This window comes from Chrysemys picta, chromosome 20, assembly GCF_011386835.1.
Source record: "Chrysemys picta bellii isolate R12L10 chromosome 20, ASM1138683v2, whole genome shotgun sequence".
Taxonomy (NCBI): Eukaryota; Metazoa; Chordata; order Testudines; family Emydidae; genus Chrysemys; species Chrysemys picta.
The window spans coordinates 21,980,767-22,007,497 of NC_088810.1; the positions used below are offsets into that span (position 1 = coordinate 21,980,767).

At 57.6% G+C, this 26,731-nt stretch overlaps 1 protein-coding gene across 1 annotated transcript in view; it reads right to left on the reverse strand.

The window, feature by feature from the left end:
• Positions 1 to 26,731, reverse strand: part of KIRREL1 (kirre like nephrin family adhesion molecule 1) — an 81,078-nt gene that overhangs the window by 13,137 nt on the left and 41,210 nt on the right. Inside the window, exons 2-4 of the mRNA XM_065574581.1 lie at positions 7,990 to 8,139; positions 4,886 to 5,035; positions 187 to 344 (exon numbers count right to left, since the gene is read on the reverse strand). Of these exons, the coding sequence (XP_065430653.1) occupies positions 187 to 344; positions 4,886 to 5,035; positions 7,990 to 8,139 (458 nt within the window). The remainder of the gene's footprint in view (positions 1 to 186; positions 345 to 4,885; positions 5,036 to 7,989; positions 8,140 to 26,731) is intronic.

The following is a 26,731-nucleotide window of genomic DNA, read 5'->3' on the forward strand; positions in this document are numbered from 1 at the left end:
ACTGTTCACTCCCCTGGGCTGGACTGAGACCTCTCCAACTTGTCCTTCCTGCAGGGGTTTCGAATGGAGCCAGCCACCCCGCTCCGCCTCCCCAGGGCAGGAGGGATCCACCTGCCTTCTCTCCCCACCCTCGGCATCTTCTAGCTCGTGGGGAACGGCAAAGGCCGGGCGGGCCGGGCTCTGTACCGTGCTGGTGCTGGCATCTTCCTGCTGCAGCCCGTCCCGGAACCAGACGATGGTGGCGGCAGGCTTGGCGCTGTGAGCCCGGCACGTCAGGTTGTATGGGGTGCCTGCCCGCAGCAGGATCTCGGGGGCCCCGTCGATCACCGGGTCTTCAGGGGGAACTGGCAGCAGAGGAGAGAGAGGCAGGTGAGTGCTGGGTTGGGTCGGATCCGGCACGCGGCTGGGGCTTCGGTGCACCCCGGCTGTGGCTGACCCCTCACCCGCTGCTGCCCACAATATAGTCCCGGCCCTGCTACACACACCATGGCCCCCAGGGCAGTGGGCTCACCCGGGGGAGAAATCATGGATCAGACAAAGTGGGGGAAGACACTCACCAAGCACCATAAGGAATGCGGGGAACACAGGGGTCACCGTGAGAGGGTAACATAGGGATCAGCGTGCAGGGAACACAGGGGTAAGCGTGGGGGGGAACACAGGGATCAGCGTGCAGGGAACACAGGGATCAGCGTGTGGGGGGAACACAGGGATCAGCGTGTGGGGGGAACACAGGGGTCAGCGTGGGGGGAACACAGGGGTCAGCATGGGGGGGAACACAGGGGTCAGCGTGGGGGGGAACACAGGGGTCAGCGTGGGGGGAACACAGGGGTCAGCATGGGGGGGAACACACGGGTTAGCGTGGGGGGAACACAGGGGTCAGCGTGGGGGGGGGGAACACAAGGGTCAGCGTGGGGGGGGACACAGGGGTCAGTGTGCCGTTGCAGAGCATTGAGCTACTGGGTGCAGTGAGCTAAGCCCTGGTGCACCCACCCCAGCACTCCTGCTGCCCCGGACCAGTCCATTGGTCCATCCACCCCAGCATCTGCACCAGACCAGACCACTAGTCCATAACCCCAGTACTCTGACTTCAGCCCTGGTCAACACCTGGTGCTTCTGAACGCTCCCATAATGCACCCGTCTGACTGGTCAGATAATGCTGGGGGAGGGATTCATTCCTGATACCCCGTTATGGTGAGCAGCTCACACCTCCATCCCGAACTGCGACCACCCTTTTGTTATAACCTGAAAACCTGCACAAACTGGCCTCAGTCGATCCGGCCCCATTCAAGAAAGCTCCAACTCGAGTGTTTGACCCCAGGAAACGAACCACTCTCCATTTGGATGGGGCAGTGGGGTCACACCCCGATATTAAGGCGGGGGGAAGGGGGAACTGTTTGCCCATCCCAGGCGAATTTTTGAGATTTAAAACATTTTTCCACGCTCAAATTGGGGTCAAAGTTGAAATCTCAAAATATTTTGTGAACCGCAAATCCGAAAAAATTAATTGTTCTGGGTCAATCAAGACGCCTCATATTTCATTTCAGTTTCAACCCTTTGCTTCTTTTTTCCTTAATACAAAGGAAGGGACATTTTGAACCGGAAAGTCGCGCTGAACTGAGACACCAAAACGTTTCCTTTCAAAAATGCTCACGATTCCTAAACTGCTTTTCAAGTCGGGACATTCGCTGAAATCAAACCTTCCCCACCAGCCATTTCAGTCTTGCGGACGTCAGCAAAAAAACCATTTTGCCAAAGAATTCCTGACCAGCAGTAGCCCATGTTTTCAGACACGAAGACAGGACGACCAGCCAGAGACCAGCTATCTAAAGGCGGTTACATGCCTATTCTGTTAGATGAAATATGCAGAGAGATCTGTGTTTTAATGAGGGCTTTATGTAATCTACCCAGGAGCTCTGTCTTGGACCTGCAGCTCTTACTGCGGGGACGGGGGCTTTAAAAAAAGCCCTACCAAGTTGTGCTCCACAGCGAGCGGAGGTTTTTTCGTGGCTCTTTCAACCACCGCACGTCTTAATGAATCCAGGCCGCGTGACACTGAAAAATTGATGATGCTCTAATAAAGGGAAACTGATTAGCAGCACAAAAAAAAGACACCGGCCTGCTCGCGGGCTCTTTGTAAGTGACGTCGGGCTTTGACAGCTGATTGTCAACCGGGAAGCGGAGCTGGAGAAGTTGCTTTTCTTTGTACGAAGCCACTTTGTGATTGATTTCTAAAGCCCCATTACTGATTTATTAGGGCTTAATTTAAAAATAAAAATAAAAGAAGAAGCCGGCCTTGTTTGGAGTTAAGAACAAAACCTTAAGAGAAGGAAACTGGGCCATCAAGAAAAGATCTTAGCTCCCAACCTTCCGCCGTTACACATGAAGCAGGCAGGATTGCGGGTAGGGTGGGTGGGAGCCGTCACAGGCCCCTTCCATCGCGAAAGTGACAGCGTATGGCTTTCTTCTCTGTTCGCCTGCAGATGCAGTCCCCGGAGTGCACTGTAAAAGTTCCGGGACCTGCGGCGGGCGGGGCGGGGGTTGGCGTACTGGCTGGAAAGACAATGCGTTTGTTTGCAGGTAGGATGGGATTTTTCTGACACGCCCGCAGAGCGGGAGCCTAGATGAATGTGTCAGAAAGGCCCCGTTGGTTTCAAATTGCCCCAGGGGAGGTTCTCTGCAGTTATGCAAATGCATAATGGGCGTCTAGAGGAGGGAGTGCAGGAGGAAGGGAAGAGCGGAAAAGGATGGAAAAGCTTGCTCGGTTTCTGTTTCTCCTCTTCGCACAGATCCAGGGCATCCCCGCCCCCAGCCAACTCGCTCGGGACCCTGGTTTGAGACCCTGGCCCCTGACTTCTGTGCTCTTGCTTACAGGCTGGTTTTGTCCTGGCGGTGAGAGCGCCAGTCTGGACAGACATCCCGTCACCTCGCCCTGCCCTGGGTAGGGGGCACAATCAGGGCCCAGTGCTGAAAGGACGGGGTTGCTTGTTGTCTCTCCAGAAGCCCAGGGTATCCAACCCCCTCCCGTGCCGCTGACTGTACAGGCGTCCTGTCACAGGGCTTCAGAGCCCTCCCCTAGTGCACCTGGATGACCGGGCGGCAGGGCCACGGGGTGGGCAAGGGGAGGAAGAATCCCTTCCTAACGGCCCCCACCGCCGGCATCTGCTAATCTCAGCCTGTGTCCGATTCTCCCAGCCTGTCTCCGCGTGCCCCAGCCGTGGGCCCCGAGCGCGTCCCCACAGCTGTCAGTCCTGCCCAGCCCCCTCTGCGCAGCATCCCCGCTCGGCCCCTCTCAGAGCTGGGCTCTGGTGGTGCCAAGACCCGGCTGCTGGCCTGACACCCCACCGGCAAAGTGCCCCAGCTGCCGAGGAGAGATGGGGCTGGGCTGGGCTCACTCTAACAGAGGCTGCTGGACACCGGCCCTACGATTCCCTCTGGCTCGCTACCTCCCTGCACGGCCCGGCCTCACCCCCGCGCGGTCTCCCGAAACCCTCGCCCGGCTTAACTGAGTCATGGAGGGGAGCGCAGCCATCTCCTGCAGCCCCCGGTGCACGGAGCTAGGAAGATGCACGTGTGGGGTAGTGGGCCAAGCTCCAAACAGCCCCGAATCCTTCAGACCCTGCCCAAACCCTCCCTCCCCCTCTCTTAAGCCCCCCAGCCCTTTAACGCGTCATCGCACGAGCCTTTCTAACTGCTCCCGGGCCCACCCGCCCCAGAACCCGAGCGACCGGGAGGAAATCTGCCGTTGCAGCTGCACATTCAGTAATCCAGCCGCATCCCCCTCGCGCCTTCCCTTTAATTTTCTCTCCCGGCGTTCGAATAAGAATTTCAATGCAAGAGAAGGGGGAAAAAAAAATCAGCCCCAAATTCCATTCATGCAACATTTCGATTGCGGCTTTTTACAAGGCACAAAAGTCAGGGAAATCAAAGTTACGGCACCCGCAGCTGCAGTAACTCAGCCACGGCGCGCATATAGATGAAGGCATTAAAGTGAGCGGCACAGCCAGGACCCGCGAGGGCTCGGGGAGGCGGCTGCGGGAGCGGCATTCCCGACTGCCCGCGGAGCCGGCGCCCGCCACCACGTTCTTGGCATTTCATTTTCGAGCGAATTGGTTTCGAAGGCTGGTGAAAGCGCTCAGGGAGATCAGGGTCACCCAGCACAAGCCGCGCCCCCAGGCTCTGGGGCAGGCTGGAAAAGGGGATCCCCTCCCACAGTTGGGGTATCCAAGAGGGAACAGCTGCCGGCAGCCATGCTAGTGCAAGGGAGGGGCTGTGGGCCCAGGTTTCCTCTGGAGAAGCGGCCATGAGTTGGGTCTGTTGAGTGGGTGTCCCCAGCGGAAAATGGACAGCAGATGGCGCTCTCCTCTCTGGGTCAGTGCAGACCCCCGTGTCCCAGCCTGGCACTAGGGGGCGCTGTGCTGCAGGGATGAGGTGGCGGCTCAGTAGGGGGCGCTCTCCCCTCTAGAGCAGCGCTGACCCCAGTGTCCCATCATGGCGCTAGGGGGCGCTGTGCTGCAGGGAGCGGGGTGGGGGGCTCAGTAGAGGGCGCTCTCCCTTCTAGAGCAGCGCTGACCCCAGTGTCCCATCATGGCGCTAGGGGGCGCTGTGCTGCGGGGAGCAGGGAGGATGGTTCACTAGGGGACACCGGCATCAACATGGACTCAAAGGGGAGAGCGCCCCCCGCTGCGTGTCACCCTCACTGCTCCCTGCCAGTCTCCCGTCACAGAACCAACCCAGAGTCACCCTGGTGAGCCACTTTGCAAGAACCCAACAAGAGACAGAGCAGAGCGCCTAGTCCAAAGCCGGGCCCAGCTGTACTGCAGGGAGAGGGGCCGGGGACTGGGAGAGCCCTGCAGGAGACGGGCCGGGGGAGCAGGCAGCCCCTTACTCAGGACGGTGAGTTTGGCGCGCCGGGAGCGCAGCGCTGCTTCTGTGGCCTGGCACTCGTACAAGGCGTCATCCGAGAGCTCGGCGTCGGTGATCTCCAGGTTGTATTGTCCGGAGTCTGCCGTGCCGATGATCCGGTAGCGCGGCCAGGCTGCAGGAAGAGACAGGACAGACAGTGAGGCGACGGGACCTGGAGTGGCACCAGGGTATGTGCAGACTGAAGGGACATGGCACCGCTAGGAGGCACTAGAGACGGCTCAAGGGACGATCCCCTGGGATCCCAAACCCCTTTACAGATGTGAACGATGACATACGAGCTACGTCAGGAATGGCTGCAGCCACCTCTGGGGTGGAGCATGACAGCTGTTTAACAGCCACTCAGCAACACTGCACAGGGATTGCTCACCCAGTGCTGAAATGCAGCCCTCTTAGAGGTGGTGCGTGGCAGCTGTTTAACCGCCACATAGCAACGCTACATGGGAATCATTCAGCAAGCACTGAAATGCAACCGTATCTGGGGTGGGGCACGGCAGTGGTTTAATAGCAACGCTGCACAACAGTATAGGACAGCAAGGGAGGAACTGAAACCACAGTGGGAGCTAGAATGTTACTGACAGAGTTGGAATGGGGCCAGGAGAACAAGGTTATAAAGGTGCTGTGGGATCTTAAACGAGCATGAGCGGTTGAGACCACCGTTTTCCATCTCATCTGAAAGACACAGAAGTATAGGAAATGCTGGGGCAGACCAGGGGCCCATCTAGCCTGGTATCTTGTTTCCAACTGCTGCTTCAGAGGAAAGTGTAAGAGCCCCCATAACAGGAGGCAGTGTGGCTTAGTGGCTAGCGCCCTGGATGGGGACTCAGGAGATCTGTGTTCTGGTCCCAGTTCTGCCATTAGTCTGCTGTGTAACCTTGGACAAGTCACTTCCCTTCTCTATGCCTCAGTTTCCCCATCTGTACAATGGGGATAATAACACTGCGCTCCTTTGTAAAGCACTTTGAGACCTACAGATAATAAGAGCTAGGGACTGTTATTAATTCTGGAATAACCTGCCCCAGGACACGTTAATTTGTTCCTAATACCAGGTAGCCGGTGGCTTCTGGACAGCTTGTCTTCTTATCTGCAGAAACCCCGAATCGTGCTAACCTCTAGCACCCCGTAGAATCTTGTGGCAGTCGGTTCCACAGGCTAAGTCTGTCCTGTGATTAAAAAGAGGTGGCTCCTCTGGAGCTAATAAAAACCCTGGAGCATGGAAGAGAATTCAGAGTGTAGGAAGAGAATGGGCCAAAAGAATCCCGGGTGTTACTCTATGGAAATCAACGGAGTTACGGCCGGGATTCATTCTGTCCTGCTTTCCACATGTTAGATGCCAGCCAGCCTCTTTCCCTCTCTCCATATAGTTCAGCAGGTGGTGCTGTTATCCCAAGTAACGGCACTCCGCTCCCCCCAGCGTGTGTGTGGCGGAGGGGGGGCGGGGGGCCCAAAGGAAGACTGAGCGAAGGAAGGGCAGGGCAGGAGGGAGGGATGAGCGCGGGAGGGAGGAGACGCGTAAGGGCGGGGCAGGAGGGACTGATGAGCGCGGGAGGGAGGAGATGCGGACGGGCGGGGCAGGAGGGAGGAGACGGGGAAGGGTGGGGCAGGAGGGAGGGATGAGCGCGGGAGGGAGGAGATGCGGACGGGCGGGGCAGGAGGGAGGAGACGCGGAAGAGCGGGGCAGGAGGGAGGGATGAGCGCGGGAGGGAGGAGATGCGGACGGGCGGAGCAGGAGGGAGGAGACGGGGAAGGGCGGGGCAGGAGGGACGGATGAGCGCGGGAGAGAGGAGACGCGGAAGGGCGGGGCAGGAGGGAGGGATGAGTGCGGGAGGGAGGAGACGCGGAAGAGCGGGGCAGGAGGGACGGATGAGCGCGGGAGGGAGGAGACGCGGACGGGCAGGGCAGGAGGGAGGGATGAGCGCGGGAGGGAGGAGATGCAGACGGGCGGAGCAGGAGGGAGGAGACGTGTAAGGGCAGGGCAGGAGGGACTGATGAGCGCGGGAGGGAGGAGATGCGGACGGGCGGGGCAGGAGGGAGGGATGAGCGCGGGAGGGAGGAGATGCGGACGGGCAGGGCAGGAGGGAGGAGACGGGGAAGGGCGGGGCAGGAGGGAGGGATGTGCGCGGGAGGGAGGAGACGCGGAAGAGCGGGGCAGGAGGGACGGATGAGCGCGGGAGGGAGGAGACACGGAAGAGCGGGGCAGGAGGGAGGAGATGGGGAAGGGCGGGGCAGGAGGGAGGGATGAGCGCGGGAGGGAGGAGACGTGGAAGGGCACGGCAGGAGGGAGGGATGAGCACAGGAGGGAGGGATGAGCGCGGGAGGGAGGAGACGCGGAAGGGCAGGGCAGGAGGGAGGGATGAGCACGGGAGGGAGGAGACGCGGAAGGGCGGGGCAGGAGGGACGGATGAGCACAGGAGGGAGGAGACGCGGAAGGGCAGGGCAGGAGGGAGGGATGAGCGCGGGAGGGAGGAGACACGGAAGAGCGGGGCAGGAGGGACGGATGAGCGCGGGAGAGAGGAGACGCAGAAGGGCGGGGCAGGAGGGAGGGATGAGCGCGGGAGGGAGGAGATGCGGAAGAGCGGGGCAGGAGGGACGGATGAGCGCGGGACAGAGGAGACGTGGGGCAGCGAAGGAACAAAACCTGGATATGCCCAGAGGGGAAAGGAATGGGCTGCCAGAAATTGGCATTGGAAGGCGGGACGCCAGCAGGCTTGGGAATCACCGGAGCTGGCACCTGAATCTGTCGGAGTCACCCTGGGTGTTCCCCGGACAGTGACAAGGTCCTGTTAACACCTTGGACTCTCAGGGCCCATTTATTCCATTCATATTAACATCAGGAGAGCCAGGAATCAGGCCTGCCCGGGCTCCCCCGGCCCAGCCTGCAGGGAGAAGGGCAGTGGGTGGATCTGTCGTGCCCCCCTGATTTGCTGCTCGTGCCTTGTGACTCCAGCCCCATCGCCGCCGAGAAGACTACGCCCCAGCGGCGCAGGGCGACAGGGAAGCGATGGATCAGCCCGACTCGACCCGCAGGTTGGGCGCCTCCCCTCCCTGCCCCGGCCGGAGCGTCAGTACCTTTCAGCCCCTGCCCCATGCCCAGCGCCAGGCCATCTTTGGTCCATTGCACGATCCCGGAGTAGTTCAGCACCACGCAGGACAGGACAAGCCTCTGCCCGGCCACCACGGTCTGATCCTCCGGCTCCTCGCTGAACCGGGTCTGGACAACTGGGAAGGGAGAGAGGATGAGCGTTAGTGCCCTGGGGAGGGAGGGACCCTGCACGGCACTGAGCACCGGGACCAGCTTCTCCCACCAGTAATGTTGGGGGGTCCTGGGGAATCAGAGGGGAGAGCGCCTCCTACTGAGCCCCCACCCACAGCTCCCTGCAGCACGGCGCCCCCTAGCACCGCACTGGGGTCAGCACAGAGCCAGAGGGGAGAGCACCTCCTACTGAGCCCCCACCCCACGGTTTCCTGCAGCACGGCGCCCCCTAGCACCACACTGGGGTCAGCACAGAGCCAGAGGGGACAGCGCCTCCTACTGAGTCCCCTCCACAGCTCCCTGCAGCACAGCGCCCCCTAGCACCGCACTGGGGTCAGCACAGAGCCAGAGGGGACAGCGCCCCCTACTGAGTCCCCACCCACAGCTCCCTGCAGCACAGCGCCCCCTAGCACCGGACTGGGGTCAGCACAGAGCCAGAGGGGACAGCGCCCCCTACTGAGCCCCCACCCACAGCTCCCTGCAGCACAGCGCCCCCTAGCACCGCACTGGGGTCAGCACAGAGCCAGAGGGGACAGCGCCCCCTACTGAGCCCCCAGCTCCCTGCAGCACAGCGCCCCCTAGCACCGCACTGGAGCACTGAGGTCAGCAGCGGGGTAGGCGAGCAGAAAGAAGCTGCCAAGTGTGTGGTGCGCTGGGTGCATTTTGGGTGCTGGGCACTCTGGAAGCCTGGTCCCGTGTGTGTGTGTGTGTGGTTTGTGCACAGCCCGTGTGAAGCTGTGTCTGGGCCAGGTGTTACGATGCGTGCCTTCTGTGGGAGTGACGCTGTTGTACTGTGTACGATTGTTGCACCACAACGTGTGCTGTGTACAGAATGGCTCAGCGGGTGTTTCGTGTAAAAAGGTGCTGAAGGCATGTGTGAACGTGTTTCGAGGTTGTGTGTTCTGCCAGGGGCATTGGGCGGGTGTGAGGGGGGGGTGTATGGTCTGTGTGTTTTGTTTACGTGTGTGAATGTGTGTCTGCCATGTGCATTACAAGGGTCTGTGTCGTGTGTTATGCTGTGTGCAGCCTGTGAGGGTGCGGGTGTGTACCTAGTTGTGTGTTCTCCGAGGTACAGTGTGTGTCTACGTGTGTGTTCTCTTTTGTACCGCCTGTGTGTGTATCTAGTTGTGTGTTATGCTGTGTACAGTGTGTGTGTATGTTGTGGGCAGCCTGTGTATGAGCGTGCACCTAGGTTGTGTTATTTACATGCCAGTGAGTGTGTTATGTTGTGTAGAGCCTGTATGTCTGCGTGTAGCTAGGTTGTGTGTTATGCTGTGTACCGTGTGGGTCGATGTGCATGAGTGTATTAGGCTGTCTACAGTGCGTGTGTCGTGGACAGCCTGCATGTGTGTGTGTGTGTGTGTGCGTATCTGGATTGCGTTACGCTGTGTACGTGTATGAGCGTGTAGTTTGCTCGAGCTCTGCCTGGGGCTGGCGTTCACCATCCACAACCCAGCCCCTTCCCTCTCGCCCCCCGGCTGGGCCCGGCCGCCCCTGTCCACAGCCACCTTGTGGGACCTAAACCCAGCCGGGGCCCCGGGTTCCCAGCCCCCCTGGCATCCCCCTGCCCAGCCAGGGCGATCGATAGCCGCATCTTTCCACCACAGCAGCTGGTCACGTGGCAGCGAATTCACAGCCGGCCCGGGGGCTACCGGGCATCGACAGCGGGACGGGGAGGCTCAGGGTGGGGGAATCTCAACACTTCCCAGCCTCCAGGCGAGGCTGGGCTGGGGGAAAGCGGCACGTTGAAGTGAATCAAGCTGGCACCAGCCAGCAGGCCGAGCCCCGCGCCAGAGGAAGAGGAGCTGGCAAGGCCCCGGCAGCTTGGCAGCCTGGCTGGAGACAGCTGCGGTTCTGAAAGGCAGCAAGGGGCCACGCTGGAGCTGGGTGGGGGGCACAGACGAAGGAGGCGGGGAGGGGGGGAGCTGCGGTTTCTTTGCCGCTTCTCTCTGATTATTGTCTGTGGCCTCCCTAGGGCGTGGCGGGCCCCAGGCACGGAGCAGGGCTCCCGCCGCTCGGGCTGTACGAACACACACCACTTGGCTTTACAAGGGAGTCTTTACCCCGGCAGAGTCCTGGCAACTACGGGGAGCTGGCTGGGTTCTCTGCTCATATCTTAATTATTACTACTGCAGGGCCCCGGAGCCCCTGGCATGGGCGCTCGGAGCTGTACAAACACAGAAGAAGGAGCCGGTCCCTGCCCAGAGAGCGGCCTGCCCTGGGGTCTAATGGTTAGAGCTGGGGGGGAGGGGGCTACACATCAGGATGCCTGGGTTCTCTTTCCGGTCCCGGGAAGGAGTGCGGGGTAGTGGCTAGAGCAGGAGGCTAGGATCTAGGACTCCTTGTTTGTCCCCTCTGAGAAAGAGCAACCAGGCTGATTCCAGGATTGATTTATTTGGGGGGGGGGGGGGGAGAGGAGGGGAGGAATATATTAAAAATAACATTTCCAACCACCCCAGTGATCCTTTCCCCCACAGCGAGCCCTGGACTGGGCATGTGGAAAGGACCGATGAAAGGCTGGTCTCGGCCACAAACCCAGGTTGTAGCAGAAGGTGACCTTGAGGGGTCGTGGGTAACCAATGCAGTGTGAAGCTGGCACAGTGAGGTTCTCCAAGCAGGCTAGGGGATTTGGACACCTGATTCCTGTTAATTTCGTAGAGAAAGACGTGGCTCAATCTTTTGGGCAGCTTTGAGCGCTGGAGCTTTGGTGCAGGGATTGTGGCGTTTGACGTGGTCAGATGGTTGTGGTGCAACTCGTCTGGGACTAAGGGTGTGTCTACACTGCAATCGGAGGGGTGACTGGAACAGGCATAGATGTACTTGTGCTATACGGATTGCTAAGTCCTGTTAGTTCCCATGACCCTTCCAGGGAGTTCTCGGACTTGCTAATAAAAGGGACCCCTGTGTGCCCCATGTACTGGTGTACATAGAGGATAACAGCCTACTACTGCAAGCAGCTTGGGCTTGGGCTATGGAGCACAGGGTTTTAGCCTGTCTTGTGACCCAGGGTGGGGGCTTGCTGCAGGTGAAAGGCTGGGTTAGGAATGGAAGGGGAGGGAAGAACTGAAAGCAAATAAAATGAGTTCTCATCCCAGAGCCCTTGGGCAAGTCACGCCCCGGCTCTGTGCCTCAGTTTCCCCTTCTGCCCTTTTTGTCTTCTCTATTTCGATTGCAAGCTCTTTGAGGCAGGGGGCTGTCTCTCACTACATGCACACGCAGCTCCTAGCACCATGGGGCCCTGACCGTGGGCTTTTAGGTGCTTCCATATGGCTAGTAACCATGTAATGAGCCCAGGTCATTGGAGACTCAGCTGCCCTTCTTCAAGGAAAGGCCGGGGGAGAGAGTGTGGCCTAGTGCCTGGAGCACCGGAGTAGACCTCAGGCAAATTGCTTCCCCTTTCTGGAGCTCAATTTCCCCATCTGTAAAATAAGGCTGGCCTCCTTCGTAAAGCTCTACGGATGATAAGAGCTAGGGATTGGTCCTGGGACCCCCCGACCGTCTCACCAGCCCTGCTGAGCTCTGCAGAGGTCTCCCAGCCAGCCGCAGGGCTCGGCTGCCCCTGTCTGGGAGGGGAGCGCTAAGGGCACTTTGCTGGGGTGGCTGGAATGGGTGCATTCGAGGCTACGGCGTTCATGCGAGACAGCGCTAGGGCAAGCCGGATGGAGATGAGACCAGGGAGATGTAATGGGCCCCCTCCCGCATCCCTGGGGCCGTGGGGTGACCCGTCAGGGCTCCCCAGGGCCCTCTCCGCCCCCCCTTGCTCTTTAATGCGAGTGAGAAGGGTTTGGCCAGGCCCCAGCCGCTCTGCCCTGCGTTGAGAGGCCGGACGGAGATCTGGGGCCTTGCAGTCAAATCAATGGGATTTCACGGGGGCGCTTTGATCTTTGACAGACCCCAGCATGGCATTTCTGGAGGGGGGGTGGGGGATGAGAGGCAGAGAAAAAAGGAGGGGGGGGGGTTGGAAGGAAAGCGATTCCGGAAAGAAGGAAGGAAAGAAAGAGAGGGGAGGAGAGGACAGGCTGGGGGTGAGGAGGAGAGAGATCAAAGAGGAAGAGAGATCAGAGTGAGAGAAAGGGGGGGCGAGACAGGTGGGAGGAGAAGCGAGTGGGATCAGAGAGCGAAGAAGCGCGGGGAGGGGGAGGGAGCAGCGAGACCCAGAGCAACCCCCCAGCATCTCTTCACAGCCGCGTTAAGCAGGTGCACGGACCAGAGGCTGGCGACGCACATCCCTGCCTGGGCGGCGGGAGGAAACTGGGTTAGACCCACCATCGCTCCGGCCAGCCTGGCCAATTCCATTTGCCATCTAAAAGCTGCCTCTCCCCCACCAGGAAATCATCATCAGACAAACGGCACCCACCCCAAGAGCCGCAGTGAAACGCGCCGGCGCCCCCGGCCCCGAGCAAGGCGCTGGTCTCTTTCGCTCCGGCTCTGCTGGCCGAACGCAGCCCCAGCCCCTCGGAGAAACGCCAGCAGGGTGGAGGCGTATGTCTGGGCCCTGTTCCCGCTTCCCCTTGTCCTCGTCGGGGCACGGCCGGGGCCCGCAGAGAGGTGCCCGCTGGGCCCGAGCCGCAGTGCCTGGGCATCTGTTGCCCCGCTGGTTTCTACGGAGCGATGCCCATTTACCCTCCTGGTTGTTCTTGCCCAGTCTCGGCATCCTGCTAACCTCGGCCCTTCTAGGCCCCCGTGGCCCTGAAGAGGCAGGACAGGGAGGGGGCCAGGCAGCCAAGCCAAGGAGGGGAGGTCACAGCACGTGGGACTCCCCCCAGATCTCAGGAGCTGAAGAGGCTCCGGGCTGGCTGGCCGGTGGGTGCTGGTGACCAGCAGGAGGCGCTCTGCTCCTCTGAGCACCGGCAGAATCAATGCCCTGGGGGCGGGCCAACCCCCCCAGCTTGTGCCCCGGGGGCTCTCGGCAAGAGACAGAGCAGTAGCCCCAGCTCATCCCTTCCTAGAGCAGAGGTGACGCGCGGATCTGGGTTGAGGCCTTCCCCTGCCCTTGGTCGCTCCGGCCGGGTCAAACGGGACACCTATCATTGGCTATTGTCTGCACTGCAGTAGCTCCTAGCAGCCCCACTCCTGGGCCAGGACCCCAGGTGCACTGCGCTGTGCAAACCCAGACACCCCCTGCCCCAAACAGCTTGTCCTTCAGCTCCCCTCCTCAGAGCTGCGGCGCGGCCCCCAGAGGTGGCTGCATTTTGGTGCTGTTTAGGAATCCCGCTACGCGTGCTCTGCGACGCTTCCAGAAGCACAAGGAGATGATAGTTATTTATGAAGGTCTCTCAGCCGGGCAGGCTAGAATAACAGAAACCCCTGCAGCTGTATTGATCCTGGAGGGAAACTGATGGCTGAGGTAGATCACGGGAGATCTTTTTATTGGGCCAACAAGTGTGGTACAGTGACAGACACCTTCAGGCTGGAAACCGGAGCAAGGAGGGACTTTCCCTGTGCATTGCAGAGTGAAGCCGCTGGCTTTACAGCCCCCAGTCTCGGAGCTCTCCCAGCCTCCCACAAAGCCCGGTGCAGGGTTTCCTGGAATCGGGAGGCGATTTGAGAGACGCTCTGTTAGAGGGCGGCTGGGGATATGAGACCCGGTTCTGAGCAGAACTGTCATCCGCCCTCACCCCAAACCAGGCCGGGCAGCGCCTCGGGTCTGCGTCGCCCACACGCCGGATTCGTCCCCTAGCCACGGGCTCACAGAGCGACCAGCGCAGTTCCGCTGCCCTGAAAACGTCCCGAGGGGGTTCGGTTTCCTGCCCACGTGGCACGGAAAGGAATTTGGAAACCTTGGAAGGGGCTGTCTATGGGTCAGCTCCGGGCCTCAGACTTGTTTCCTTTGCCTCAGGTCTTTGGATCCTGAGCTCGGGAGTGTCTCTAACTACGTGTCCGTACAGCACCTAGCGCAGTGGGGTTTCAGGGCCTCTAGGGATGGCTGTTAAGACAATCGGTGATTATTCTACATTTCCACAGCGTGTGCGTCTGGATCCAGCCAGCGCCGGGAGGACGTTGGTTAGACTCAAGCTTGTGAGAAGCTTCTGGGGGTTGGTTTGAGGTTATTCAGCCCGGCTTCAAAACTCAGCCGAGTCAGCACCGAACTGAGTTTGCTGGCCACTTAGCGGCACATCACAAACCATGGGCCAGGCTGACGCAGCAGGAATCCCACCAGGGTCTGACCGCAACAAACAGACCAGGAGAGGTGATTCTTCAAAGCCTGCTGGGAGCTGCAGAACCACACCAGGAGCGGGTGGGAAAACGTCCCAGGCAGCTTGACCATTTCATCCTCCGTGGGAGGGGCAGAGCTTGCCCAAGGGATGGGGAAATCAAGGCACGGTGAAGGGAAATGACTGGCAGAAAGCTACAGGGCAGAGTCAGGAATCCTGACTAACAAGTCCCTGCTCTAATCATAGCTCACACTTTTTGCAAGTTGGGAAGAAGAACCAAGGAGTCCTGGCTCCCAATATTCTGCTCTAACCACTAGCTCACACTGCCTGCCCGTGCTGGGACACGAATGCAGGTATCCTGGCTGCCAGCCACGGTCTCAGCCCACTAGACCCCACTTAGAAAAACGGGCAGAAACAACGCAGGTGAATTTTCCGGTGGCACCAAGCCGAGCGTCTGTCTAGTCACGCTGAGCTGCGGCACTTGAGCTCCCGAGCGTCTGAGCTTGTAGATCAAGCCAGGAGGGAAGCCAGCGCTGGCCGGGCAAACGGATCCGATCTGAGCTGGGAGAATAACCCCAGTCCACCAGGATGTGGCAACACCCGGTCCCGGGGCCTTATGCAGCGAAGGCTGACGGGTTATGAGTGACTCTCGGGACGGTCCTCAGACAGCTGGTGTTACGCAGGGAACATGAATTTAAAAGTGCTCTCAACCCCCACCCCCAGATCCAAACCAGCTATGCTGCTGTTTGATCACCCGGCCTGATCTGCATATGTAAATGATATGCAGCTACAGCCCCTCTGCTCCGGGGACATTGTCAGACTGGGGTGCTGGGAGGCTACAGCACGCGCCGTCCAGCCCCCAGCCATCCCAGAGCAGGATCCTAGAAGGGCCATGGTGGGAAGAGGAGATGGGTGGGGCTTTTCCAGCTCCCGTGTCTGTCACTGTCCAGCCAGTCCCCGCTCCTGTGAGCCTGCTGGGGTGGAGGGAGAGTGGGCTAGTGGCAGCCCTGAGCCAGGGTTACTGCTCCCTACCCCCCAGCAGCAATAACCCTGTAATATATGGAGATATACTTATCTCATAGGGCTGGAAGGGACCCCGAAACATCATCAAGTCCAGCCCCCTGACTTCACTAGCAGGACCAAGTACTGATTTTGCTCCAGATCCCTAAGTGGCCCCCTCAAGGGTTGAACTCACAACCCTGGGTTTAGCAAGCCAATGCTCAAACCACTGAGCTATCCCTCCCCCCGTAGTGTTTGAAGAAACACTGGCCGGCAGGCGCTAAAGCACCAAGTCCTCCCTGGCAATGGGCAGGCACCTAAGCTAAAAGCGGGGGCCGCGTGGACACACGTCCTCATCCCCCTGTGCCCCCCGCAGCATAGGGCAACCCTGGGGGGCGGGGGTTCGTCTTCCGCTCCGGCTTGGATCAGCCAAGCCAAGTCCCTGCCACTGTGCTGGCCTCGGGCATCGCTGGGTCCCTCGGCCTCTCCAGCCCCCTGCCGGCAGCACGCAATAGTTCAGGCTCACGGGGACTGAAACGCTTTCGTCTGACCCGGGGGACCGGGCTCAGTGCAGGATACGCTGCGGGGCCAGGGCACGGCACCAGCCCTTTGCCACAGGGTCTTTATTTCACCCCCTGGCACGGGGATGGCTGGGAAGGAAGAACCCTGAGCTCAGCGCGGTTTCTGGGGGTGGTAAGATAGTCGAGCGGGGCGGAGGGATCCCGGAGAAGACGACAGTTTGGCTGTTTGCCACGGCAGCGCAAGTTGAAAGTCTTTTCTTGTCGCTGGGCCTGGCCATTATGCTAAGGAGACAGTTGTCTTCCAAAAGGTTTGCTGCTTAAAAGGCATGCCGTGTTCGGCCTCACCTTGGCCCCGCGCAGCGGCAGCAACTTCAGCAGGAGATAAATTATTCACACCTTCTGGGCTGGACTTTTCTACCCCTCCTCTAATCCCCATCCTCCCGCCCTTCCTGCGTGTGCCTTGTGTCCTGCTGCCATTTGTGTTGTGTGTGTATCTCCAGGAGCGCTAGTGCATGTGTGTCCAGCTGAGTGTGCATTTGCACAAGTGTGCGTGTCTATTTCTGTGCATTTATGTGAGTGCACACACACCTGTTTGTGTTGGTCCTTCATGTTTGTGTGTGTGAGGCTCTCTCTGTAGCCTTCTGGTTGTGGGTCTGCAGCTCCGTGTGCACACTTTTGTGCATGTCCGCGTGTGTTTCTCTTTGGGCATGTGTCTCTCCATTTGTGCATCCATGCACCTGTTTGCCATCTGCGCACACGCCTCTGTCTGTGCGCGGGGGAGAACCGGCGGGTCGGCCGGACCACGGGACGAGGAGCAGAGAGAGGTGAAAAGGAGACAGGAGCGTAACGCGCGGGGAAAGAAGCGAGCGAGTGAGCAGCGCTGTGGAGGAGACACGCAGGCTGCCGGGGAGGGGGGGGGAAATGCACACTCCAAGCCTTGTCTCCCTCTATTTATCAAACGAAGGACTGATTAAACCCTGGGGCTGGCGCTCCAATCTCCCTCTCTCTCCTCTCGCTATTAAACTCAGGGTTCAAAGAAAAGCTTTTTATTCGCGCCGACAGCTTTCAGATGGAACTAAATCTCTCCGCGCTAGACTTTTTTTCCCTATGTATTTTATCCCTCCACCCCCCCCCCCACCTTCTTCCCCTTCTCGATGCTTTTAAATTTAAGCCTTTTTCACCCCCCCGCGAGTTTTTCACTTCTATTTATATTAAAATAAAATAATAAAACAAAATACAGAGGGGAAAAAATCCCCCCTCCCCCCTGGATGGTTTTATTCTCTGGGAGAGAAAAGAGGATTTGGATTCTCCTGGCCGTGCTTGGCAGAGCAGAAAGGGAGAGATTTGCACACTGGATGGGGAAGGAGGGATTGGAGCAGGAGAGGGGGGCTAGAGAGAGATGGGGGGCTGGAGAGACTGGATGGGGCAGGGTCCCGCTCAGAGAACAGTGGCTGGACGGAGACAGGAGGGGGAACCGTCGCTGCATCGACAGGCGGGAGGGCTGCTGCACCTGCGGCCGGGGAGTGTCCTTCTTCCTCTCTGATCCCTCTTTAATCTCTGGAGCAAGGGAGAGGATGGTAGGAGGAAGACCCCTGAGAATCCCCTTTGTGCCAGGGCCTTGTGGGCACGGGTGGAACGCACTGCGCAGTAGCCATTCTCTGCTCTGCAAGGGCCATGGGGAGCAGTGAGTTAGAGCAGCCCTGAGGCTGCTCTAAGTGACACCGAGGGCCATGCTAAGGGGAACGGGGTGGGGTCTAACCCCCATGGCCTCCACATGCCTGCCCCAAGCATGGGAGCCAAGTGGCTGGGGGTCAGGAGCCCAAGTTCTCTCTCCTGTTTCTCAACCTATTGAGGTTCTGGTAAAATCTTCTCTCCTGGTCCATCCCAGTCCCTCCTCCCTTACCTGCCTCAGTCCCTCCTCCCCAACCTGCCCATTCTCTCTATCTCTCCTCTCCTGGCTGCGCCATTCCCCTCCATCCTCCCCCTACAGTGCTAGTTCTTTTCCTTTCTCCGTGTATTGTTATTAGCCTCTGGGATGATTGTAATACAAAGGACATGGATATTAATCATTTCTTTGTGGCAATGCGTGGCAGCCCCAAAAGAAACCAGGGCCCCACTGCGCCGGGCGCTGCATGGACGCCTCGTGAGAGACAGTCCCTGCTGGGAAGAGCTTAGACTCTAAGCAGATAAAGAAAGGTGGGCGGGGAAACTGAGGCACAGAGCAGGGCAGTGACTTGCCCAAGGATACCCAGCACGTCTGTGTCAGAGCTGGAAATAGAACCTAGGAGTCCTGGCTACACCACCAGTGGACCACACCTTCTCCCCCAGCTGGGAGCACAAGCCAAGAGTTCTCAATTCCTGGCCATGGAACCCAGGAGTCCGGACTCCCAGCCCCTCCCTGCCCTTGCGCTCTAACTGTATCTTCTACAAGGCAGCAGCTTGAATTTCTCCCCTCCCGGCAAACCCCCCCCCTAATCACCGGGCATGTCACAGGCACGGCAGCCTGGCTGCAGCTCCGAAGTTCAGAGCTGGAGCTGCGAGTGATTTGTTGCTGAGCACGATTCAATTAAAAGCCCGGGAGCGAAACAGCTTCGACATGGTCCCTGAAATAACCCACGAGGAGCTGCAAACCAACAGCGCGAAGGAAACAGGGGGAACCTCTCTCCAGCCGGCATGGCCTCAGATTGACACAGCACGGGCCGGCAGCGACAGGACACGCTCACCCACGCGGGGGCCAACCCGGCGAGATCTACTGGGCGCATGACAAACAGCCCCTGCTCCAAAGAGCCCAAGATCTCCCTTGGCAAAGGGGAAACCGAGGGGAGAGGGGATTTGTCTCCGGTCACACAGCAGACCCAGGAACAGAAGCCAGGTCTCCTGAGTCCAAATTCAGTTCTCTACCCTGTGCGCTGCCACTTCCAGCCTACCTTGGGCTGTGATCTCGCCAGCTAACCAGGGTCAGGGTGAGCACGAGGGAAAGATTTGACTTCCCCCCCCCCCCGCAGGGGATAAAGGATGAGATGGACCAAAGTTTGACGAGGGATGGCTGGACACCCAACCAGCTGGGCCCACTGCCCTGCTCCAGGGCGGCAAGGACCAGTTGGCTGGCTCTGCCACGGCAGGAGATGGGATGCCCAGTTAGACCGGCTCCTGGCCGGCGCCTCTCTGGCAGAAGGCAGGCTATCGCGCTGAGCAGAGCGCCAGTGGGGTTTGGTCGGAGCCGGGCTGCCGGAGCTGCCGGCGCAGAGACGCGATCGGACGTGGCACTTCCCTTTATCCCCCACCCATCCCCCATTTACATTAGGCAGGAGATCAGGGGCTATTTTCAGAGCGGCCATTCGGGCCTTTCGACTGAGCACAGACATTTCCAACGGCAGAAGCGTCCGACGCTCACGAAGGGCAGATGCAAAGAGACAGGCCTCGGCGACAGCTTGGCAGCGCTGGGTAGAACACGGCATTCCCCCTCCTCGACCTGAAGAGCACGGGAGAGTTCGGCCAGCGGGGGGCGCCGGCGCTGCTGGTTTGTGTCAAGGCACCTGGCTCTTTCTTGCTTTTTTGACCTGATAATTGGCAGCTAGCAGCACTAGCCGGATACAAGTGGAACCACGACGTGGCTCTTTGTCCCCCTCTAGTGGTGGGGCCACAAAGAGGTTGCTAATCTGGGTCTTCTAGCTCACCTGCCTTTAAATCCACAGGGGCGGGGGCAACACCTGCCTGCCAAGGTGCTTTCAGACCTGCCCCTGGGCTGGGGCTTGGGGACCCGAAGCTGGGACCGTGGCTCTTGCGGGGTTTGGTGCCCGAAAGCTCCCAGCTGCAGGGGTGGATCTGGAGCCAGAGAAGAACTGCCCCAAAGCTCACACCGGGGGTCTCTCGCGGCCTGATTCTCAAGGACACTCGGCAGACAGCACTTAGAACCAGGAGGGAGGGTGCGAATGGCCCCCTGCAAATCTCCCCTGTGCTGGGGGCCTTCCCGGCCGGGCGCAAGCAATCTGCACTCATCCTGCTCCCAGCCTAGGGGGCGAATCGCGGGACGGCAGCTCTCCTGGCCTTCCTCGGGCCCCATAGCGGGAGGAGTGTAAGAGCAGCCCCGTGTCTGTCAGGTCCACGAGGGTCCCTGTGCACTGGTGCATTGCACGTGGGGGATCGGGCCCAGCGACTCTGGATTACAGCAGTGTGGCTGAGAGCGCAGCTTAGACCGTAAGACCCACAGAGCCCTCAAAATGTAGCTCTGAGCTCATGAGATTCCCTCCTCAGCCAACGACAGACCCATTACTTTGGGGGGATCAACGTAAGCCCTGGCCAGGCGCAGGAGACGGCAGGGTTTGCAAAACCAAATCCGTGGGGAAGTCAAATCTTAGTAGGTCTCATGCCCTAAAATGGGCAGGAAAGATGGGTGTTGGGGGGCAGGTTTTCCAGGTTTAAGGAAGATGGTCTCTTGGTTAATGCACATGACTCAGAATCAGGACTCCTGGGTTCTATTCCCAAGTCTTCCACCAACCGCGCGACCTTGGGAGGGTCACTTCATCCTTCTGGACCTCGGCTCCTTCATGCTAAAACTGGGGTTCAGGTGCCTCCCAATTTTGGCTCTGCTGCGACCCACAAAATCCCTTCTGACCATCTAGGCACCTCAACTTTCAGGGTAAAAGTTCCCTGAGCAACTAAGTTTCTGCTTCTGCCACCTGGCAGGTGGGCACCCTAATGCCCGGATTATAAATTCATTCACCGTTCACTGGCCCAGTGGCTATTCCACTGCAGATAAATACTTAACCAGTCACTGGGGCAGAGAGAGGGGCAGAGAACGGGAAAGACTCTGCAGTCAGCATTCTTTACCACTGCCCCAACTTGTGTCTCCTGCAAACTACATCAGCCAGGATTTCGTGTTTTCCTCCGGGTCATTGACAGAATTGTTAACCAGTGTCGGGCCAAGAACGGATCCCCCCAGAAACACACCCTCCTGATGAGAATCCCCCTCTACAGTGACATTTTGAGACCTATCGTTTAAACGGTCTCGAATCCATTTAAGGGGTGCTATGTTGGTTTTGTATCATTCTAGTTTCTGAATCAAAACCTCATGCGGTATCAAGCCAAGTGCCTTACAGAAGTCGAAGTATATTTCATCAACATTATTACCTTTATCAACCAAACTTGTAAGCTCATCAAACAAAAACAATATGTTGGTTTGACAAGATCCATTTTCCATAAAACCATGTTGACTGACTTTAATTACATCACCCTCCTTTAATTCTTTATTAATCAACTCCCTTATCAGCCATTCCATTATTTTAACTGGGATTTCTCTCAGGCTGACAGGCCTATAATTACCCAGGTCATTCCATTTACCCTTTTCCAATATTGGCACATTAGCTTTCTCCCAGTCCTCTGGAACGTCCCCAATGGGCCAAGAATCCTCGGCCAGCTCTTTTAAAACTCTTGAATGCACGTTATTGGGACCTGCTGATTTCAAAATGTCTAACTATGGTAGCTGCTGTTTAACCTCCTCCTCAGTTACTGTTGGAATAGAAAGTATTTCACCATCAACGTACGACATGAATATATCGTCTGACGTTTCCCAAAGGAAAGAACCGTTCTGAGTCTTCATTTGTCAATGTTTGAAATGCCCAGTGAAGCACTGGGAGAGAAGATACTATGGGAATGCCAGATTATAACAAATCTGTGGCCAAAATATTCTCCACGGTTGCCACTTTGTGGCTACTGGGAACATCACAGCAACAGAACTCAGCTCCTTGTGTTCTAAAAAACACTAGAGCCAAAGGAAAATTGCCACAAGCAGGTAGCAGTACGGGGACTATGACCCAGCTGCGTATTTCTGATTCCAACCGGCAGAGGGTATCCGTGACTGGGCAGTGTCCCGTATAGGAATCTAACCCATCTCTCAAGGCTCATACACGCTCTTACATATTTCTGCACGTGCAAAAAGAGAAAAAAAATCACCACTTCAATTCAACCTCCCCCCCTTCCCGAAAAAGCATCTGTCTTCCACGTACCAGAATCCAAACCTGTACGAGAAGCAGCGCAAACTACAAAGGGAGCGTGAGGCAAACACAGACTGACAAGGGGATGCAAATATCTCCCGGTAACGCTGGAGACTGCGGCTTGGAAGAGAACTGGCTCTCGCCTGTCCCAGCAGCAGCGTGCGGTGCTGTAACAGGTGTGACAGGCGCCGGGTGCGTCTGGGGCATCGGGAACATCGCAGCGGCAAGTCAATTTTGCTCCATCACAGATGGGCGCGGGGGGCGGGAGGGGAAGAACAGGACCTGGGAATGTCCCATGCATGGAGAGCGAGAACAAAGAGCAGGGAACGTGCTTTCGGATCAAGACGATAAGAATCTCACGGGGCTCAACGCACACAAATCCAGTAACTCCATCCGTTTGCCTGCTGCCCCGCAGGGGTATTTCCCCACAAGGAGAACATTAGCCAGGCAGGCTGGGGAGGGGGCCAGGAGTCGGGCTGTGAGTGCAGGCATCTGTCTCTCCAGGATGGACTGGCGGGGGGAGGGCTGGCCACAGGGAGGGGGGCTAATGCCCAGACCCATTTTAAGGACTTGAGCACTTAGGCCAAAGGAAAGGAGAGAAATCCCTTGGCAATGGAAGATATGGATTGCGGGATTAGCCCAGGGCCGGGCTGCCTGAGCACAGAGCGGGGGGGCTGTCACCGGCAGGAAGGCAGAACTAAAGGTTCCCGGGCTGCTTCTCCAGCTGTCCCCGGCTCCTCCCGGGGGAGAGGGGTTACATGTTCTGTCGCAAGCCCCGGGGCAGGATGAGGGAAGTGAGGAATGGCCACCCCAGGCTGCTTGCCTGGCTGGCCCATCCTGAGAGAGCTACTGTGGCTACCTCTGGGGGCTGGTGTCATTTTAAGCCGGGCATTTCAGAACTGGAGCCGTTCGACACATAGAAATCACTCCCCATTACCCAGCAACCCCTCCCCTTCCTTCTCCCTGTTCCCCCCGTCTCAGCTCCCACTCCCTCCTGCCTCCCCCCAGACTGAAGCCCTCTTAATCAGGCAGTGGTGGCTAGTGGTCAGAGCACTGGCGGCGCTTCAGGAGACCTGGATTCTCTGCCCAGCTCTACCAATGGAATTTTGGGCAAGCTTTGACAAGTCAATTTCACCGCCCCGTGCCTCAATTTCCCCATCTGTAAAATGGGGTTAACAGACCTTCCTATCGTCTCACCCATTCAGACTATGAGCTCTCTAGGGCAGGGCCTGTCTCACTCTGGGTCCCTGCAGCCCCCAGCACCATGGGGCCCCCCCGATCTCAGCCGGGACCTCCCGTTACCGTAATACATGTAATAACCGAGCAGAGCTCTGAATCAGCAGAGGAGTTTTGCCCTTGGTTTTTCACTAGTTGGGGGGTTGTTTAGTTCACGGTGGGTGGCTGGTTTTTGGTATTTAAGTCAGAGATAGAAAAGCTCTCAAGGGGAAGGATGCTCCAGTTGTTTTCATTTTTTAAAAGGCAAAATTATAAAAACAAATGAGAGGGAGACAGCTAGGGGCGGGGGAATATCTATTCTCCAGTGAACATTCCCATGACACCGACAACTGGGGACCCCAGCGTCTCCCCCACCCCCGCACTGAACCCTCTGGCAATGCTTCCGCTGACTTCAACTTGAGTCACCCACTGCGGCGGCCCCCGAGGACTCAGCCGCTCTCTGCCAGCGCTAAATCACCCAGCAGGGATGGGCGGCTTAGTGAGGACACTGCCTATGGAAACGAAAGGGGCCAGATCCCCAGATCGCTCTTGTCTGGCTTGTCTGACTTCATTGCTTTGCAGCAGCTGGGGGTCTGGCCCACGGTTTGCAGACAACAGCACCATCACGCAGTTGTGCTTTCTCCCCGGCCGCCCTCGCACACATGGCCCAGCCTCTCTGCCTCCTTCTCTTTTTGGGTCCGTGATGGAAAACAGACTGTAACAAATCTGTGGCTACCTAGGATCTCGCTGCCATCCCTGTGCCGCACTTGGAATTTCACAGCAGAGACCCCCAGCAGAACCCAGAATTCTCCTGCTTCAAAAAGCCAGGCCACTCCTACCTGGGCTGAAGCAGAATCATCATCCGCATCTAGCAGTATAGGGCTTATGACACCCAGTTGTGCAGCTCTGAGTCCATCCAGCAGAAGGCAGTGGCCTCTCACACACACAAATGAGCCAACTCAATCTCCTTTTGTTTGTGGCACTCTAGGGTCTATGACACACACCTGTGCAGGTCCAAGTCTGTCCAGCAGAGGACAGCAATGACACACATTGACAGAAACTCAGGCCACGCCAATTGGTTACACGGTAACAAGTCCATCTGGAATTCTGGGCTCAGACTCAGATGGGGTTAACCCCCCCCCCCCCACACACACACACAATTAACTACAGCTGCTTCCAAATAAAGCCATTTGGTTCCTCCTCTCTGCCAACCCCCCAAAAAGTAATTTCTGCCTATTTGAAATTCTACATTATTTATATATTTTGAGAGTCCTTGGGGCACAACTGGATCTTCCCAGCGACAGCGAAAGGGGGTGTGGAAGAGTTGGGGACAGGGAGGAGAGTGAACCCAAAACTGTGGGAAGTCTCGGTCTGGCAAGGGTAGTGACCGTTAAAGGGGTGGCGGGACGGGTATTACGATTAAATAATCAATGGCATCGGAGGGGAGAGGTGATGTGAGACAGGCCTATGAGGATTCTGATGTTGCCTGGCTTTTGTCCTTCTGGCCACGGTTTAAATGCCTTCAGCTAGTCAAACATTTTGGTGTCCCCGTCTTTGCGCTGGGACGGAAAAGTCAGGATCCCTCCACAGCTGGAAACTGAGCGACCCCGAGAGAGAAATCCTTTGCTTTCTTAGCATTAGTTAGATTGGAAGCTGTTATGATCGGTCCGCAAAGCACCTAGCACCTTGGGGCGCTGGCCCATGTCTGGGGTTCCTAGGTACTATGATACAAACAATAAATAATAATAATAATAATAAATAATAATAAATAACATTTCAGTGTCCCCGTCTTTGCGCTGGGACGGAAAAGTCAGGATCCCTCCACAGCTGGAAACTGAGCGACCCCAAGAGAGAAATCCTTCGCTTTCTTAGCATTAGTTAGATTGGAAGCTGTTATGATCGGTCCGCAAAGCACCTAGCACCTCGGGGCACTGGCCCATGACTGGGGCTCCTAGATGCTACGATACAAACAATAAATCATCCTACGCGATGACAGCCCTGCCACCTCCTGTGACCGCATTGTGAGCCTCCCAAGCTTGATATTTTACTTCAAGCCCTCAGCTCCTGGAGTCATGTGATTTGGTGAGATTCTCCACTTTCATTTTAACCCCCCTCAAGTCTCTAGCCCCTCCTGGTTGCAGAGAAAAGCTGGACAAGGCAGCCCTCCTCCCTCCCCAGAAAGGCTCACCATCTAGAAGGTGGGGGAAAAAAATACAAAACACACAACGTCAGGTTAAAAAAAACCCTCACGGTTTCTTAAACCAATCTCACAGTGCGTGTGGGGCCTGCCTCCTGGTTTCTGAATGTCTGGGAGCTGGCAGAGCTAAGATAGGCAGAATTTAACATTGCCACTTACGTCCTCCGAGCCCAGCGGGCCCTGGTTCTGTTTGCAAGGAGCCCCCTTTGCACTGTAATTGACATCGGCTTTAAGGCCCCTCGATGCTGCCAACGGTTAATGGGACTCAGCTTTTGCTCCTGATTTCTTTCATTCCCTCGCTCCCACTCTCTATCTTCCATCTCCTCTCCAGTTCTCTCTCTCCTATTCCTCTGCCCCCACTTCCCATCCAACCTCGCTCCCTCCCTCCCTCTCGGGCTCTGAAATAACCTAATGATTTCTCATTTAACTGCCCATCCCTGCCAGGAGAGAGGCGCCTTGATTGGTTGTGACACCAATCTCACAACAAATTTAGCACCTCACTTCCCGGCCGATCAAATATTCCACCTCGATTATCTCCTGGCCACAGAGACGGGGCATTTCGCATCCAAACGAGCGGAAAACACCTTCACTGGACGTCAGCTTCAATCAGTTTCATTTTCCGATCAAGTGGGTGGGTGGAGGGGCAGAGAAGGGGGTGGGTGGAGGGGCAGAGAAGGGGGTGGGGGGAGGGGCAGAGAAGGGGGTGGGGGGAGGCATGCATGGACCGGGGATGGGCAAATGGACTGAAACAGAGGAGATACCTACGCTGCTGCACCTTGGACCTGATCTTCATTGATCCTATCACATCCTTTACTCCACTCTGGCTGTGCAAAGGGCCCCTACAATGGGCATAGCTGGATTTATATCCCCCTGCCCGAGTGGTGCAAAAGGGCCTTAGTGTGAATAAGGATTCGGCCCCTTGTGTGTTCATTTATGCCGTGACACAGTGAACGCCCATCACTCTGGTTTCAATCCGGTGGAGTCTCACGCCCGCTCTGGACTAGTGCAGGGCGCCGGCCTCCGATGGCACCAGCAGCCAGATTCCAAACCGGGGTAAACTAGGTGTGACTCCAGTGCGGGCAATAGAGGGTTGACACCATTTCAACTGTGGTCAGGGAGCCAGAAATGAGGGACTATATTTTATCCCGCGTGTAACTGCAGTGATGTTACATTGGGGGTGGCTGGGGTCAGGGTGAGGAATAGAGGGTCTGCATACAGGAGGGACCAGCCAAACCTGCCCTGCCCGCTCCTTTATGCTGAACGAAAACACTACGGGAGAAATTCTCACCATAAATCAGTGTAACAGTGGATTTCAGCAAAGCCAGAGAAGGACAAGGCTTTCTGTTCTGTTTGTATTGCACCCAGCGTCGTGGGCTCCTGGTCCAGGACGGGGGCTCCTAGAGACAACCCAATACAAATTATTATTATTAACAGGCTGATTTACAACTGAGCCCTGGTTACCAGTGGAAGCAAATGCC